The 17,652-nt window shown below is 45.1% G+C and overlaps 1 protein-coding gene across 2 annotated transcripts in view; it reads left to right on the plus strand.

Annotated features, from left to right (window-relative positions):
* The first annotated feature begins 2,808 nt into the window (after positions 1-2,808).
* Positions 2,809-17,652, plus strand: part of LOC104650337 (uncharacterized) — an 86,898-nt gene continuing 72,054 nt past the window's right edge. The window contains exon 1 of one of the 2 annotated variants that reach the window (XM_074385651.1): positions 2,809-3,057. In XM_074385651.1, the coding sequence (XP_074241752.1) occupies positions 2,932-3,057 (126 nt within the window). In that variant the 5' untranslated portion in view covers positions 2,809-2,931. The remainder of the gene's footprint in view (positions 3,058-17,652) is intronic. The other variant, XM_074385650.1, reaches the window with a different exon arrangement.

The raw sequence follows: 17,652 nt of genomic DNA on the forward strand, positions 1-17,652 counted from the left end.
TTACCCAGGCTGGAGTGCAATGGCGCGATCTCGGCTCACCGCAACCTCCGCCTCCTGGGTTCAGGCAATTCTCCTGCCTCAGCCTCCTGAGTAGCTGGGATTACAGGCACGCGCCACCATGCCCAGCTAACGTTTTGTATTTTTAGTAGAGACAGGGTTTCACCATGTTAACCAGGATGGTCTCGATCTCTTGACCTCGTGATCCACCCACCTCCACCTCCCAAAGTGCTGGGATTACAGGCTTGAGCCACCGCGCTCGGCCCCCCCCCCTTTTTTTTTTTTTGAGACAGAGTTTTGCTCTTGTTACCCAGGCTGGAGTGCAATGGCACGATCTTGGCTCACCGCAACCTCCGCCTCCTGGGTTCAGGCAATTCTCCTGCCTCAGCCTCCTGAGTAGCTGGGATTACAGGCACGCGTCACCATGCCTAGCTAATATTTTGTATTTTTAGTAGAGACGGGGTTTCACCATGTTGACCAGGATGGTCTCGATCTGTTGACCTCGTGATCCACCCGCCTTGGCCTCCCAAAGTGCTGGGATTACAGGCTTGAGCCACTGCGCCTGGCTGATTACTAGTTACCTTCTAACAGTGGCACCCTGTAGGTACTGATTTTTTTCCCTGAATTAAAGTTGGATGTCTTGTAAGAGAATGCTGAGTAATGCAGAAATACAGGTAGCCATGTATGCATATGATTGTTGCTTATACTCACACAGTCCCCCACACCACAGGCGACAATGGATAACCACAGCCTGACCATTAGGGCCAAGGGCAAATAGCAAAATAAGTTTGCCTTTCATCTACTTTCTCCGTATCTAAACACTGGAGGTGAAAAGTGTGGACAGAACTGAAGACACAGTTTTATTCTCCTGTGGCACCATCATCCTTTTTTGTCTGATCTATGGAAGAAAGGTGAGCAACAGGTGGCCAGCAGTGGTCTCCTTGCGGTTATTTTATTCTTGCTGCCCTCTGCCCTTTCTATGGTCACTATGTGTTCCACCCTCAGAACTGAAGAGATATGTTGGTAGGGAGAGGCTCTTCCTTCACCTCTGGCAGAAAAAGTTTGCTGGGGCCCGTTGCCCCCTGACATCAGAGCTGTACTTCAATGTGGCAGCCATTGGCCATGTGTGGCTCCTGGGTGCCTGGAATGGGCCTGGTCTGAACTGCCATGTGCTAGAAAAGTAAAATGTAGAGTTAGTGTCAAAGATTTAGTTCCAAATATTTATTTATTTATTTATTTATTATTTTTTATTTTTTTTTGAGACGGAGTTTCGCTCTTGTTACCCAGGCTGGAGTGCAATGGCGCGATCTCGGCTCACCGCAACCTCCGCCTCCTGGGTTCAGGCAATTCTCCTGCCTCAGCCTCCTGAGTAGCTGGGATTACAGGCACCTGCCACCATGCCCAGCTAATTTTTTTTGTATTTTTAGTAGAGACGGGGTTTCACCATGTTGACCAGGATGGTCTCGATCACTTGACCTTGTGATCCACCCGCCTCGGCCTCCCAAAGTGCTGGGATTACAGGCTTGAGCCACCGCACCCGGCTTAGTTCCAAATATTTATATACTTTATTAATAATTACACATTTCTCACACATTAGAATGATAATATCATGGACATATTGGGTGAACTAAATTGTCACAATCAATTCAACCTGTTCTTTGCTCCTTTTTGAACTTTGGATATTAGAAAGTTTAAAATTCACATGTGGCTCACATTTTATTTATTTATTTATTTGTTTTTTGATTTATTTTATTTTAATAAGGCCTTTTTTTTTTTTTTTTTTTTTTTTTTTTTTTTTTTTTTAACAGACAGGAGTTTCACCATGTTGACCAGGATGGTCTCGATCTTTTGACCTGGTGTTCCACCCGCCTCGGCCTCCCAAAGTGCTAGGATTATAGGCGTGAGCCACCGCACCCCTCACATTTTATTTCAGAGGATTGCCTCGCTTCTAAAATCTCAGCCTTCCTGCTCAAAAATCAGAAGCTGGGAAGGTCATAAAATCTGAAATCTTAAAAATAATCGTTATTATATTCATTTGTAAATAGCCATATAAAGTATTATTTATAAATGTATATAACTTTACACACAAGGTTTTGTTTTGTTTTTTTGAGACAGAGTTTCGCTCTTGTTGCCCAGGCTGGGGTGCAATGGCGCGATCTCGGCTCACCGCAACCTCCGCCTCCTGGGTTCAGGCAATTCTCCTGCCTCGGCCTCCTGAGTAGCTGGGATTACAGGCACGCGCCATCATGCCCAGCTAATTTTTTGTATTTTTAGTAGAGACGGGGTTTCACCATGTTGACCAGGATGGTCTCGATCTCTTGACCTCGTGATCCACCCGCCTCGGCCTCCCAAAGTGCTGGGATTACAGGCTTGAGCCATCGCACCCGGCCTACACACAAGTTTAAAGGCTAATATCCTCTTTGGTAGGCCAGGCTCAGCTTTGGAAGGAAGCCCTGCCTGAAAAGGCTGCAGCCTAGGCTGTCACTTTTTCTTCACTCATCCCAGCAGCTGATTGAATCTTCTGTCACTCACGGCCTGAGAGGGTGGGGTTTTAAACGTTATCCAATCAGCGACGTTGAGCTGGGAACTGACCAATCAGGCACGCAGTTGGAGCGGGCAGCAAGGCTTCCGGGATGTGGCGCGGTCTTTATCTCTCCCTGCTGGAGCTCCGGGCCCCGGGTTCACGCCTCTGTGCCCTCTTACCCTAGAGGTGTGGCCTCTGTGGCCCTGTGACCTGCAGATACTGGGAGCTGGGACCCCCTGGAAGCTTGGAAATGGTGAGAGTGCCGGGTCGAAACTCCAGAGAGAGGGAAAGGGGCTGGTTGGAACCGGTGGGAAGTGGCCGTGGGGGGACTCGGGCCTCCCTGCAGTCAGCTCCGCAGTCTGCTCCCGGAGTGCTTGCCCGGCTCGGCCTCGGTCCCCGTCAGCCGTAAGATGGCGGCTGCGCTGACCGCCGGCCCCGGACGTCCTGTCTCTTCCCTGTGCGGTGACTGCCCTGGCTTGGAGCCCTCCCTGGGCGGCTCTGCAGCCGCAGCGTCGCGTCCCTCCCGGTTTGTGCAGGTACCACGAGAGGGTCGTCAGGGGGAGAATCCTGACTCCGGGTGCGGGTTCCGAGTCTGAAGAGCTTTGGTCCGTGGGGTTCCGAGCTCCTCTTTTCTTCTGTTAAAAATGTATGGGAGTCACCCTAAAAATAATCAGAGCGATTCAAAAATTGCCAAGCACCCAGCTGTGGTTTGTAATTTGTGGTTCGTGGGCGGGGATGGAAGGGAAGACTGTTACGAACTGCATGGTGAAGAAAACCAAATTCAGTAATGGGTTAGATACAGCTATGTCGTTTCTTCATTTGTGTGATGAAGGGGAAGGTTTCATGGTTAATTGGCAGTTCGTGGTTGGTTAAGGCTGAATTTTGTTTCTCTTAATGTAGTCATTTACTAAAAAATGCCCTTCAGTTAGTTTTTTTAAAAGTACGAATCCAGGGACTAGAACACCTCAGTCGACTTGCCTGCCGCTTGTTTTCACACTCCACAGGGAACTGATTTTCGACTGCATTTTCACCTGTGTCCCAAGCAGTGTGTTAAGTCTTACCCCCATTTCCCGTTTCTCCAGTCTCATTCTGGCTCGAGGTAACATCCTAAGTTTCCAGTTCTTCTGGCATTCCCAAACGCCAGCTTTTCCCTCCCTAATTCACTTTATCACCCACTTGTCTTTTAGTTTACTTTTATATACTGCGGTTTTTTTTTTGTTTTTTTTTGGTTCTTTTTTTGTTTTTGTTTTTTGTTTTTTTTTGTTTGTTTGTTTTTGAGATGGAGTTTTGCTCTTGTTACCCAGGCTGAAGTGCAATGGCGTGATCTCGGCTCACCGCAACCTCCGCCTCCTGGGTTCAGGCAATTCTCCTGCCTCAGCCTCCTGAGTAGCTGGGATTACAGGCACGCGCCACCATGCCCAGCTAATGTTTTGTATTTTTAGTAGAGACGGGGTTTCACCATGTTGACCAGGATGGTCTCGATCTCTTGACCTCGTGATCCACCCACCTCGGCCTCCCAAAGTGCTGGGATTACAGGCTTGAGCCACCGCGCCCGGCTTATACTGCGTTTTAATTATTTCTTGAGAAAGCATGAAATGATGGTTTTAAAAAATTTTTGCTGCCGGACGCAGTGGCTCGTGCCTGTAATCCCAGCACTTTGGGAGGCCGAGGCGGACGGATCACCAGGTCAGAAGATCAAGACCATCCTTGCTAACTCGGTGAACTCCCATTTCTACTAAAAATACAAAAAATTAGTCAGATCTGGTGGCTTGCGCATGTAGTCCCCGCTACTCCGGAGGCTGAGGCAGGAGAATCTCAAACCTGGAAGGCAGAGGTTGTAGTGAGCCGAGATCACAGCACTGCACCCCAGCCTGGGCGACAGAGAGACTCCGTCGCGGGGCGGTGGGGGAGCGGAGTTTCTGTCTGTAACTATTTCCCATGAGATAATCCCCTGACACGGTATTGTAAAAACTCTGTGTCTCTTCTCTTTGTGTCTTGTCTAGGCACAGAGATCTTGTCACCAGGTTTTCCTTTGGAATTTTTTTTTTTTTTTTTTTTTTTTTTTTTTTTTTTTTTTGAGACAAAGCCTCACTCTGTCAGCAGGCTGGAGTGCAGTGGCATGATCTAGGCTCACTGTAACCTCCAAATCCCTACTTCAAGCGATTCTCCTGTCTCAGCCTGGCAAGTAGCTGGGATTACAGGTATGCGCCACCATGCCCAGCTAATTTTTGTATGTTTAGTAGAGATGGGGTTTCACTATGTTGGCCAAAATGGTCTGGTTCTCCTGACCTCGTGATCTTCGCACCTCAGCCTCCCAAAGTGCTGAGGTTACATGTGTGAGCCGCCGTGCCCCACCCCTTTGGAAACTTTATGGGGTGATATATCTGTAGCCACCCTTTAGTTTTTTTCTAATCCTTGGTTTCAGTACTGTCTAGGGATAAACCACGTTATCTGCCATGGTTATGTCAGCTAAAATGCCTAGAGAATATTAGCTTCTGGTTGATTTTCCTCCATAGGACAGCCTGAGGTTTGAAGTGTATCCTCTCAAGGGAGCAAATGGACGCCCTGGGTCTGACAAGAATCTTTTAGTGTTCTTTTTTAACAAAGATAACCCCTTAAGACATTCAGATTGTCTACACCCAACCCAGCTTCCAGTTTTTGAAGACATGTTGCTGATCAGCCAATCAGATGCTGGTAATGAGAGGAAAACATAAATAATTTCTGCCCTTCGGATTCTCTAAGGGTGCAGAAAGATAATGAAATAAAAATAGTCAAAGAAAAATGGTGGGAAAAATCAAAAATTTGTAGCAGAAAATATAGTGTCCCAAAAGACAAAAACAAAAACAAAAAAACTGACTCTAGTGAGATGGTGTAAGAGCTTGCAAAGTAAAATGCGCCTGGAGCAGTCACTGAGAAATAGTACAGTGTCTCCTGAATGTGTGGTTCCTGAGCACCAATGTGATCAGGAGTGGGTAGAAGAATCTCTCAAGTTATTGGATGGCCTGACTTGAAACAGGAGTCAGACACATCTGTTTGTTTTTTGAGATGGAGTTTCGCTCTTGTTAGAGGCTGGGGTGCAATGGCGCGATCTCGGCTCACCGCAACCTCCGCCTCCTGGGTTCAGGCAATTCTCCTGCCTCAGCCTCCTGAGTAGCTGGGGTTACAGGCACGTGCCACCATGCCTAGCTATTTTTTTGTATTTTTAGTAGAGACAGGGTTTCACCATGTTGACCAGGATGGTCTCGATCTCTTGAGCTCATGATCCACCCGCCGCGGCCTCCCAAAGTGCTGGGATTACAGGCTTGAACCACCTCGCCTGGCCATATATATATTTTTTTAATAACAAACCAGTAAGGCCGGGCGTGGTGGCTCACGCCTGTAATCCAAGCACTTTGGAGGCCAAGGCGGGTGGATCACCTGAGGTCGGGAGTTCAAGACCAGCCTGACAAACATGGGGAAACCCCGTCTTTTAGAAGAAAAAAACAAAAACAAAAACAAAAAAACAGTAAATATAACTACATTGTTTCGCTGAGTTCTGTGAGCAGCTTGATCAAATTACTAAACTGGAGGAAGGTCATGGGAATCCCAAGGTTGGTTTTGTTCTGTTTTGAGATGGAGTCTCATCTGTCACCCAGGCTGGAGTGCAATAGCATGGTCTCAGCTCACTGAAACCTCCACCTCCTGGTTTCAAGTGATTCTCTCACCTCAGCCTCCCAAGTAGCTGGGACTACTTGTATTTTTCATAGAGATGGTTTTTTTTTTTTTTCTTTTGAGATCAGCCATGGTGATCCAGGTTGGTCTCAAACTCCAGACATCAGGTGATCTGCTTGCCTCGACCTCCCAAAGTGCTGGGATTACAGGCATGAACCACTGCGCCGGGTCCATGTCTTTGTTATTGCAAGCAGTGCTGTAGTAAACATGTATGTGCATGTGTCTTTATGGTAGAATAATTTATATTTCTTTGGGTATATACCCAATTTGAAGGTTGCTGGGACAAATAGTAATTCTGTTTTCAGTTCTGTGAGGAATTGCCGCACTACTTTTCACAGCGGTTGAACCAATTTACGCTTCCATCATCAGTGTATAAACATTCCATTTTCTCTGCAACCTTGCCAGCATCTGTTATTGATGTTTGCATTTGAGACAGAGTCTCACTCTGTCACCTGGGATGGAGTGCAGTGGTGTGATCTCAGCTTATTGTAACCTCCATTTCCTGGGTTCAACAGATTCTCATACCTTAGTTTCCTGAGTATCTAAAACTACGGATCTGCCCCACCAAGCCTAATTTTTTTTTTTTTTTTTTGAGATGGAGTCTTGCTCTGTCACCCAGACAAGTGCAGTGGCACAATCTTGGCTCACTGCAGCCTTCACCACCACCTGGGTTCAAGTGATTCTCCTGCCTCAGCCTTCTGAGTAGCTGGGACTACAGGCGCTGGCCACCATGCCCAGTTAATTTTTGTATTTTTAGTAGACATGGGGTTTCACCATATTGTCCAGGCTGGTTTCAAACTCCTGATCTTGTGATCCACCCATTTCGGCCTCCCAAAGTGGTGGGATTGCAGGCGTGAGCCACTGCGCCCAGCCAATTTTTGTATTTTTAGTAAAGATGGGGTTTCTCCATTTTGGCCAGGCTGCTCTCAAACTCATGACCTCCAGTGATCTGCCTGCCTTGGCCTCCCTAAGTGCTGGGATTACTGTGCCGGCCTGTTACTGACTTTCTAACAACAGCCATGCTGACTGGTGTGAGATGCTATCTCACTATGGTTTTTGTTTTTTTCTTTTTCATTTCTCTAGGAATTAGTGGTAAGCATGTTTTGCACACTTGTTAGCCACCTGTTTGTCTTTATCTTTGAAAAGCATCTGTTCATGTTTTATGCTTTTTTTTTTTTTTTTTTTTTTTTTTTTGAGACGGAGTTTTGCTCTTGTTACCCAGGCTGGAGTGCAATGGCGCGATCTCGGCTCACCGCAACCTCCGCCTCCTGGGTTCAGGCAATTCTCCTGCCTCAGCCTCCTGAGTAGCTGGGATTACAGGCACGTGCCACCATGCCCAGCTAATTTTTTCTATTTTTAGTAGAGACGGGGTTTCACCATGTTGACCAGGATGGTCTCGATCTCTCGACCTTGTGATCCACCCGCCTCGGCCTCCCAAAGTGCTGGGATTACAGGCTTGAGCCACCGCGCCCGGCCTGTTTTATGCTTTTTAATGAAGTTTTTTTGTTTTGTTTTGTTTTGCAGACTTGCTTACCTTCTTTATGAATTCTGGATGTTAAACCTTTGTCAGGAACATAGTTTGCAAATATTTTTGTTTATTTGGTATGTAATCTGTTTACTCTATTGATAGTTTCCTTTGCTGTGAAGAAGCTTTTTAGTTTAATTAGGTCCCATTTGTCAAGTTTTGCTTCTGTTGCAATTCCTTTCATTATCTTCCTCAGAAAATCTTTGCTAGTTCCTATGCTTAGAACAGTATTTTCTTGGTTATTTATCTTCCAGATTTTCTTTTTTTTTTTTTTTTTTTTTTTTTTTTTTTTTGAGACGGAGTTTCGCTCTTGTTACCCAGGCTGGAGTGCAATGGCGCGATCTCGGCTCACCGCAACCTCCGCCTCCTGGGTTCAGGCAATTCTCCTGCCTCAGCCTCCTGAGTAGCTGGGATTATAGGCACGCACCACCATGCCCAGCTAATTTTTTGTATTTTTAGTAGAGACGGGGTTTCACCATGTTGACCGGGTTGGTCTCGATCTCTCGACCTCGTGATCCACCCGCCTCGGCCTCCCAAAGTGCTGGGATTACAGGCTTGAGCCACCGCGCCCGGCCCCCATCTTCCAGATTTTAAAAATAATGTTAAGTTTTGCATTTAAGTCTTAATCTTCATTTAATTTTTTTTTTTTTTTTTTTTTTTTGAGACGGAGTTTCGCTCTTGTTACCCAGGCTGGAGTGCAATGGCGCGATCTAGGCTCACCGCAACCTCCACCTCCTGGGCTCAGGCAATTCTCCTGCCTCAGCCTCCTAAGTAGCTGGGATTACAGGCACGCGCCACGACGCCCAGCTAGTTTTTTGTATTTTTAGTAGAGATGGGGTTTCACCATGTTGACCAGGATGGTCTCGATCTCTCGACCTCGTGATCCACCTGCCTTGGCCTCCCAAAGTGCTGGGATTACAGGCTTGAGCCACCGCGCCTGGCCCTCATTTAATTTTTATATGTATTATCACGGAGGAAACAATTTCAATCTTCTACATAGTGCTAGCTAGCTATTCCAGCACGTTTATCAAATAGGGAATTCTTCTCACATTCCTCTTGTTAGATTTGGCATGATCAGATGGTTGGAGGTGTGTGGCATTGTTTCTGGGCTCTCTATTCTCTGCTCACAGACTATTTGTCTATGGGTCTGTTTTTGTACCCGTACCATACTGCTTTGGTTAACGTAGCCCTGTAGTTAGTGTGGTTTGAAGTGGGGTCATGTAATGCCTCCAGCTTTGTTCTTTTTGTTTAAAATTGCCTTGGCTATTCAGGCTCATTTTGGTTGCATATAAATTTTAAAATAGTTATATTTTAGTTTTGTTAACACTGTTTCTGGTAGTTTGATAGAAATAGCATTAAATTGATAAATATCTTTGGGCAGTTTGGCCATTTTATTAATACTGACATTTTCTATCCTTGAGCATAAAATGTTTGTTTTTTTCATTTGTTAATATTATCTCTGACTTCTTTAAGCAGTGTTTTGTCATTCTTTTTTTTATTTTTTTATTTTTTTGAGACGGAGTTTCTCTGTAGTTACCCAGGCTGGAGTGCAATGGCGCGATCTCGGCTCACCGCAACCTCCGCCTCCTGGGTTCAGGCAATTCTCCTGCCTCAGCCTCCCAAGTAGCTGGGACTACAGGCGTGCGCCACCATGCCCAGCTAATTTTTGTATTTTTAGTAGAGATGGGGTTTCACCATGTTGACCAGGATGGTCTCGATCTCTTGACCTCGTGATCCACCCGTCTCGGCCTCCCTCCCAAAGCGCTGGGATTACAGGCGTGAGCCACCGCGCCCCGCCTGTCATTCTTGTCATAGAGATCTTTCACCTCCGTGGTTGGCTGTATTCATATTCTATTCTTTTTGTGGTCATTTTGAATGGGATTATGTTTTTGATTTGGCTTTTGACTTGGATGTTGTTGATGAACAGGGATGGTACTTATTTATTAATTATTTTTTTTGAGATAGAATCTCACTCTGAGGCCGGGCGCGGTGGCTCAAGCCTGTAATCCCAGCACTTTGGGAGGCCGAGGCGGGTGGATCACGAGGTCGAGAGATCGAGACCATCATGGTCAACGTGGTGAAACCCCGTCTCTACTAAAAGTGCAAAAAATTAACTGGGCATGGTGGCACGTGCCTGTAATCCCAGCTACTCAGGAGGCTGAGGCAGGAGAATTGCCTGAACCCAGGAGGCGGAGGTTGCGGTGAGCCGAGATCGCGCCATTGCACTCCAGCCTGGGTAACGAGCGAAACTCCGTCTCAAAAAAAAAAAAAAAAGAATCTCACTCTGTTGCCTGGGCTGGAGTGCAGTGGCAATCTCGGCTCACTGCAACCTCCGCTGCAGGGATGCTACTTATTTGGCATCCTGAAACTTTGCTGAAGTTGTTTATCAGTTGAAAGAGCTTTTCTGCTGCAACTGTAGGATTTTGAAGATACAGAATCTTTTCATCTGCACAAAGGGATAGTTTGACTTCCTCTATTCCTGGAGGGTGCTTTTTATTTTCATCTTTCCCTGATTGCTCTGGCCAGGGCTTCCAGTTGTATGCTGAATAGGAGTTTTGAGAGAAGACATCTTTGTCTTGTGCCAGTTTTCAAGGAGAAAATGCTTCCAGCTTGTGTCCATTCAATATTTTGGTTGTAAGTTTGTCATAGATGACTCATTATTTTGAAGTATGTATGTACCCTCAATGCCTAGTTTGTTGAGGGTTTTAAACATGAAGGATGTTAAATTTTATTGAAAGCTTTTTTAGCATCTGTTGAGATAATCTTGTGGTTTACTCTTTAGTTCTGTTTATGTGATGAATTACATTTATTAATTTTTATATGTTGAAACAACCTTGCATCTCAGAGAGACAGTCATCTACTTGATCACACTGAATGAGCTTTTTTATATTCTTGTGGATTTGGTTTGCCAGTATTTTGTTGAGAATATTTTCTTCAGTGTTCATCAAGGATATTGGCCTGAAGTTTCTGTTTTTCTCTCTGCCAGGTTTTGGTATCAGAATGACGCTATTCTTATATAATGAATTGAAAAAGTCCCTTTTACTCAGTATTTTGAAATAATTTTGGTATAAGGTACCAGCTCTTTGTACATCAGGTAGAATTCAGATGTAAATTCGTCTGGTCCTGTACTTTTTTTGGTTGTTAGGCTATTTATTACTAACTCAATTTTAGAGCTTGTTATTGGCCTATTCAGGGATTCTGTTTTGTTGCTGTTGTTGTTTAGTTTTTGGAGGATGTATATGTGCTCCAAGGTTACAATCCTCAAGCTTGGCCCAAATTAACTCTCTACTTATATTTATGTTGCCTCAGCTTTTTCCTTTTAGGTAAACATACTACTTAGAGTGTGCTAGAGCAGCTTCTATGAGGAGATTTCTCCTTTGATTGTGCGCCGTTTGCTGTAATACTCAAAAATGCAAGCCAGATTGATCCCACATAGAATTTGCACAAAAGGTCTGGCTTCTACCTGGAATTAACAAGACAGGGCCAGACTTTGGATTGAGAATATACAGAAAACCACTGGGAGGCATTTTCTGCATTGTGAGATGTCAACAATAACATCTGAATCCTGGAGTTGGGAGTGTGGCTTTTTTTTTTTTTTTTTTTTTTTTTTTTTTTTTGAGACGGAGTTTCGCTCTCGTTACCCAGGCTGGAGTGCAATGGCACGATCTCGGCTCACCGCAACCTCCGCCTCCTGGGTTCAGGCAATTCTCCTGCCTCAGCCTCCTGAGTAGCTGGGATTACAGGCACTCGCCACCATGCCCAGCTAATTTTTGTATTTGTAGTAGAGACGGGGTTTCACTATGTTGACCGGGATGGTCTCGATCTATTGACCTCGTGATCCACCCGTCTCGGCCTCCCAAAGTGCTGGGATTACAGGCTTGAGCCACTGCGCCCGGCGGGAGTGTGGCTTTTTAAGCTCTTTAGATCTTGTTCAGTGACTGTAGTTACGTGAGAGGCTCCAGGTGTAAATAGAGTCTGATGCCAGAATCTTTAATCAAGCATCTAAGAGTGAGAAATAAAGGCCACAAAGTATCAAGGGCCATGACCACAATGCTGGAGTAGAGTATTTTTGTCCTTCCTCTTACCCAAAAGCTAATGAATCAAGATAGGTGAACCAGGTTCTGGAGTTTAACCAGGGCAGTTCCATTTTCTATTTAGAGTCAGCCTGAGTCTCTTCAACCTGGCTTATCATTGGGCCATCAGCCCCAGGTTGCTAAGAACCCTCTCACAATCACCTAGGCATTTTTGAGACATTGGAGGATGTCCAGGCCCAGGACTATGTCAGGCTAACAAAAGTGATTTAATTCTGCTTAAGTCTTGGTATAAGAGAAAAAAGTAATCCTGGCCAGGCGCGGTGGCTCAAGCCTGTAATCCCAGCACTTTGGGAGGCCGAGGCGGGTGGATCACGAGGTCAAGAGATCGAGACCATCCCGGTCAACATGGTGAAACCCCGTCTCTACTAAAAATACAAAAAATTAGCTGGGCATGGTGGCACGTGCCTGTAATCCCAGCTACTCAGGAGGCTGAGGCAGGAGAATTGCCTGAACCCAGGAGGCGGAGGTTGCGGTGAGCCGAGATCGTGCCATTGCACTCCAGCCTGGGTGGCAAGAGCGAAACTCCGTCTCAAAAACAAAACAAAAACAAAAACAAAAACAAAAACAAAACAAAACAACAAAACAAAACAAAACAAAACAAAACCAAACCAAACCAAACCAAACCAAACCAAACCAAACCAAACCAAACCAAAAAAAAAAAAAAAAGAAAAAAGTAATCCTGTGGGTTTTTTTTTTTTTTTTCTCCCCTTATACAAAAAATAGCTTTGGTTGGTACCAACATGAGAGTTTCTCCAGTTTCCCGGTTCTTGAGTGAAAGATGAAGAGGAGGTCTGGTGACTCAAACAGATAAACCAATTACTTCAATTTTATATGGTTATTCAAAGAATAGATGGAGCAGTCATGATCCCTACCATCCAGAAGCTTTTAATCTAGAGTAGTAACTGGATACATGGTTGAATTAAACTTCATATGATGGATGCAATGAATAGATGTGTGCAAAAATACTGCAGCTTTATTTGGGCTTTTTTTTTTTTTTTTTGAGACTTGAGTTTCGTTCTTGTTACCCAGGCTGGAGTGCAATGGTGCGATCTTGGCTCACCGCAACCTCCGCCTCCTGGGTTCAGGCAATTCTCCTGCCTCACCCTCCTGAGTAGCTGGGATTACAGGCACACGCCACTATGCCCAGCTAATTTTTTGTATTTTTTTAGTTAGAGACGGGGTTTCACCATGTTGACCAGGATGGTCTCGATCTCTCGACCTCGTGATCCACCCGCCTCGGCCTCCCAAAGTGCTGGGATTACAGGCTTGAGCCACCGCGCCCGGCTTGGGCCACTTTTTTTTTTTTTTTTTTTGAGACGGAGTTTCGCTCTTGTTACCCAGGCTGGAGTGCAATGGCACGATCTCAGCTCACCGCAACTTCCGCCTCCTGGGTTCAGGCAATTCTTCTGCTTCAGCCTCCTGAGTAGCCAGGATTACAGGCACGTGCCACCATGCCCAGCTAATTTTTTGTATTTTTAGTAGAGACGGGGTTTCACCATGTTGACCAGGATGGTCTCGATCTCTTGACCTCGTGATCCACCCGCCTCAGCCTCCCAAAGTGCTGGGATTACAGGCTTGAGCCACCGCGCCCGGCTTGGGCCACTTTTTAAAAAAAATTTTTGTTGTGACTTCTGATGTCATTACCTGAAGAAATATGAACAGGAGAATTAATATTTCTGTTTTTTTTTTTTTACTTTGCTTAGAATACATATGTATCATCTAATAATATTATCCTGGAAAACTTTAAGAGATTTGTTTTTTTTTTTTTTTTGAGACAGAGTTTCGCTCTTGTTACCCAGGCTGGAGTGCAATGGCGCGATCTCGGCTCACCGCAACCTCCGCCTCCTGGGTTCAGGCAATTCTCCTGCCTCAGCCTCCTGAGTAGCTGGGACTACAGGCGTGTGCCACCATGCCCAGCTAATTTTAGTATTTTTAGTAGAGACAGGGTTTCACCATGTTGACCAGGATGGTCTTGATCTCTTGACCTTGTGATCCACCCGTCTCGGCCTCCCAAAGTGCTGGGATTATAGGCATGAGCCACCGTGCCCGGCCTAAGAGATTTGTTTAAATTGCTTATTATTATATGTTATAAAATTGACAGGGCAGTGGCAAAAATAGGTCAAAGTCACATAAACTCTGGGATTTTAGTTTCTTTTTGGTAAGCTTAGGAAAACAGAACTGGAAATATCCCAGTGCCATAGAGAACAGAATTCTACGTAGGGTCCACTACCTAACCAAGGTCTATTCAGATTCACTGGCCCGCTTTTTTATTTTATTTTATTTTATTTGAGGCAGTCTTTTTCTTGTTCCCCAGGCTGGAGTGCAGTGGCACATTCTTGGCTCACTGCAACCTCTGTCTCCCAAGTTCAAGCAATATTCCTGCCTCAGCATCCCAAGTAGCTGTGATTACAGGTGCCTGCCACCATGCCCATCTAATTTTTATGTTTTTAGTAGAGACAGGGTTTCACCATGTTGGTCCGGCTGGTCTTGAACTCTTGACCTCAGGTAACCCACACACCTTAGCCTCCCAAAGTGCTGGGATTACAGACAGCCGCCACACATGGTCAGATTCACCTTTTTAAAGGCTTTCTTTAGGTCTGGCTCCATCCTGGAGTCTTGCCTCACAAAACTGATTTAAAGAGATTAGAATTTTGGCTAGTGAATTGGCTAGTGAATTCTTCTGCCTTTCTAGACTCAGTGGTCACAATTCTTACAAACCCAGAAGCAGGTAAATGAGAAAAATAATCTATGTATTTTAGGATCTTAATTTTTTTTTTTTTTTGAGGCAGAGTTTCACTCTGGTTTCCCAGGCTGAAGTGCAATGGTACAATCTCAGCTCACTGCAACATCTGCCTCCTGGGTTTAAGCGATTCTCCTGCCTCAGCCTCCTGAGCATCTGGGATTAAAGGCACCTGCCACCATGCCCAGCTAATTTTTGTATTTTTAGTAGAGACAGGGTTTCACCATACTGTCCAGGCTGATCTAGAACTCCTGACTACACATGATCTGCCCATCTCGGCCTCCCAAAGTGCTGGGATTACAGGCATGAGCCACCGTGACTGGCCAGAATCTTAATTTTTTTTTTTTTTTGAGATGGAGTTTCGCTCGTTACCCAGGCTGGAGTGCAATGGCGCGATCTTGGCTCACCACAACCTCCGCCTCCTGGGTTGAGGCAATTCTCCTGCCTCAGCCTCCTGAGTAGCTTGGATTACAGGCATATGCCACCATGCCCAGCTACTTTTTTTTGTATTTTTAGTAGAGACGGGGTTTCCCCATGTTGACCAGGATGGTCTCGATCTCTTGACCTTGTGATCCACCCACCTCGGCCTCCCAAAGTGCTGGGATTACAGGCTTGAGCCACCGCGCCCGGCCTCAGAATCTTAATTTTTAAATTTTGTATTAAAACCAGTGCTCACAGAAACATTTCATTTAGCAACTTTTTTTTTTTTTTTTTGAGACAGAGTTTCACTCATGTTACCCAGGCTGGAGTGCAATGGTGTGATCTCAGCTCACCGCAACCTCCGCCTCCTGGGTTCAGGCAATTCTCCTGCGTCAGCCTCCTGAGTAGCTGGGATTACAGGCACGCGCCACCATTCCCAGCTAATTTTTTGTATTTTTAGTAGACACGGGCTTTCACCATGTTGATCAGGATGGTCTCGATCTCTTGACCTTGTGATCCACCCACCTTGGCCTCCCAAAGTGCTGGGATTACAGGCGTGAGCCACCGCGCCCGGCAGCAACTTATTTTTTATTTCTGCAGATCCAGTAGTTCCTCCACAAGTAACAAAAAAGTAAATATAAACAGTAAATTTCTCCTCGTATCTGTTTATTTTTAGCTTTTATTTTGTACATTTTATTTTAAAAAATGACAGAGAAACAGATGAAGGAATAATACTGAACTCTTTATTTAAATCCTGGGAATTATTGAACACTTAGTATCAATTTCCAGGGTGTTATGAGAATGAAGTCACATAATGTGTTATTCCCAGCACAGTGCTTTGTAACATAATCTTGAGTAGATAGTACCTGCTTAATAAACATTGCATTATTACATGTGTACATGTTATTTTTCAAATACAGCCTTATTCAGAAATTGCTGCTGTTTCCTCTGTAAACTTTAAAGAGCCAGCAAGGAATATGAAACTTCAGGATGGAGATTGGTTGTCTTCATTTGTATAGAGGAATATACATTTTTATTTCCATGTATATTTTTATTTCCATGGAGCAACTAATTGTTCCTGAATCTCTTCTGTTTTAAGGGAGAGAAACGGGTGGACCTTTTGCTCTTGGTCCTTCTGTCTGAGGGTGTGAGACTAGCAGGTAAGCAGGTGGTGCTGATGCCTTTAAGGGAATTTTCTCAAGATACCGGTGTCACTTGTCCAGAGAATTTTTTCTGAAAAGGTTTTCCAGAGGAGGAGAAAGAGGAAAAATGGCTTCTTTTCAGCTAAACATGTCTCAGATCAAGAGCTGTGTCCACCCTGCCTCCTGGAGTGCCGTGCATTTAGTACTCACAAACCTTTACTTCTCTACTTGTGTTTCTCCTCCTCAGTGAGTTTATTTCAAGTACTTTAAAAAATTCTTATGATAGTTGATCTCTAGAAACTATTTTTTTCCTATGTATGAGAGCCTTCTCTACATCATAGCTTCTTATATGCAATGCAGAATTCCTACAATAAATTTACGATCTTCCATATTAAAAGTGTTCCTTTTGGCCGGGTGCAGTGGCTCAAGCCTGTAATCCCAGCACTTCGGGAGGCCGAGGTGGGTGGATCATGAGGTCAAGAGATCAAGACCATCCTGGCCAACATAGTGAAACCCTGTCTTTACTAAAAATACAAAAAAAATTAGCTGGGTGTGGTGGCGTGCGCCTGTAGTCCCAGCTACCCAGGAGGCTGAGGCAGGAGAATTGCTTGAACCCAGGAGTTGGAGGTTGCAGTGAGCTGAGATTGCACCATTGCACTTCAGCCTGGGAAACCAGAGTGATACTCTGCCTCAAAAAAAAAAAAAAAAAAAAAAAAAAAAAAAAAAAAAAAAAAAAAACTGTTCCTTTGTGGCTGTAGAAAATGGGATGTGGATACTCAAGATTCCTATTGTGGGAAAGCTGAGGTTCTTTGTAAAGATGAAGAACATAGAATGTTGAGGTTTCATCTGTGTTCTCTATTAGCACTATGGAGAACAGGATTAAGAAAGTGCTTATTTAAATTGGTTGGCAGGCCGGGCGCGGTGGCTCACGCCTGTAATCCCAGCACTTTGGGAGGCCGAGGTGGGTGGATCACGAGGTCAAGAGATAGAGACCATCCTGGTCAACATGGTGAAACCCCGTCTCTACTAAAAATACAAAATATTAGCTGGGCATGGTGGAGCATGCCTGTAATCCCAGCTACTCAGGAGGCTGAGGCAGGAGAATTGCCTGAACCCAGGAGGCGGAGGTTGTGGTGAGCCGAGATCACGCCATTGCATTCCAGCCTGGGTAACAAGAGTGAAACTCCGCCTCAAAAAAAAAAAAAAAAAAAAAAAAATTGGTTGGCATTTAGTACCCAGGAAGTTCTTAAAAATACTGAGAGATGGCCGGGCGCGGTGGCTCAGCCTGTAATCCCAGCACTTTGGGAGGCCGAGGCAGGTGGATCACGATGTCGAGAGATCGAGACCATCCCGGTCAACATGGTGAAACCCCATCTCTACTAAAAATACAAAAAATTAGCTGGGCATGGTGGCGCGTGCCTGTAATCCCAGCTACTCAGGAGGCTGAGGCAGGAGAATTGCCTGAACCCAGGAGGCGGAGGTTGCGGTGAGCCTAGATC

The sequence above is a fragment of the Saimiri boliviensis genome, chromosome 14 (genome assembly GCF_048565385.1).
Source record: "Saimiri boliviensis isolate mSaiBol1 chromosome 14, mSaiBol1.pri, whole genome shotgun sequence".
NCBI lineage: Eukaryota > Metazoa > Chordata > Mammalia > Primates > Cebidae > Saimiri > Saimiri boliviensis.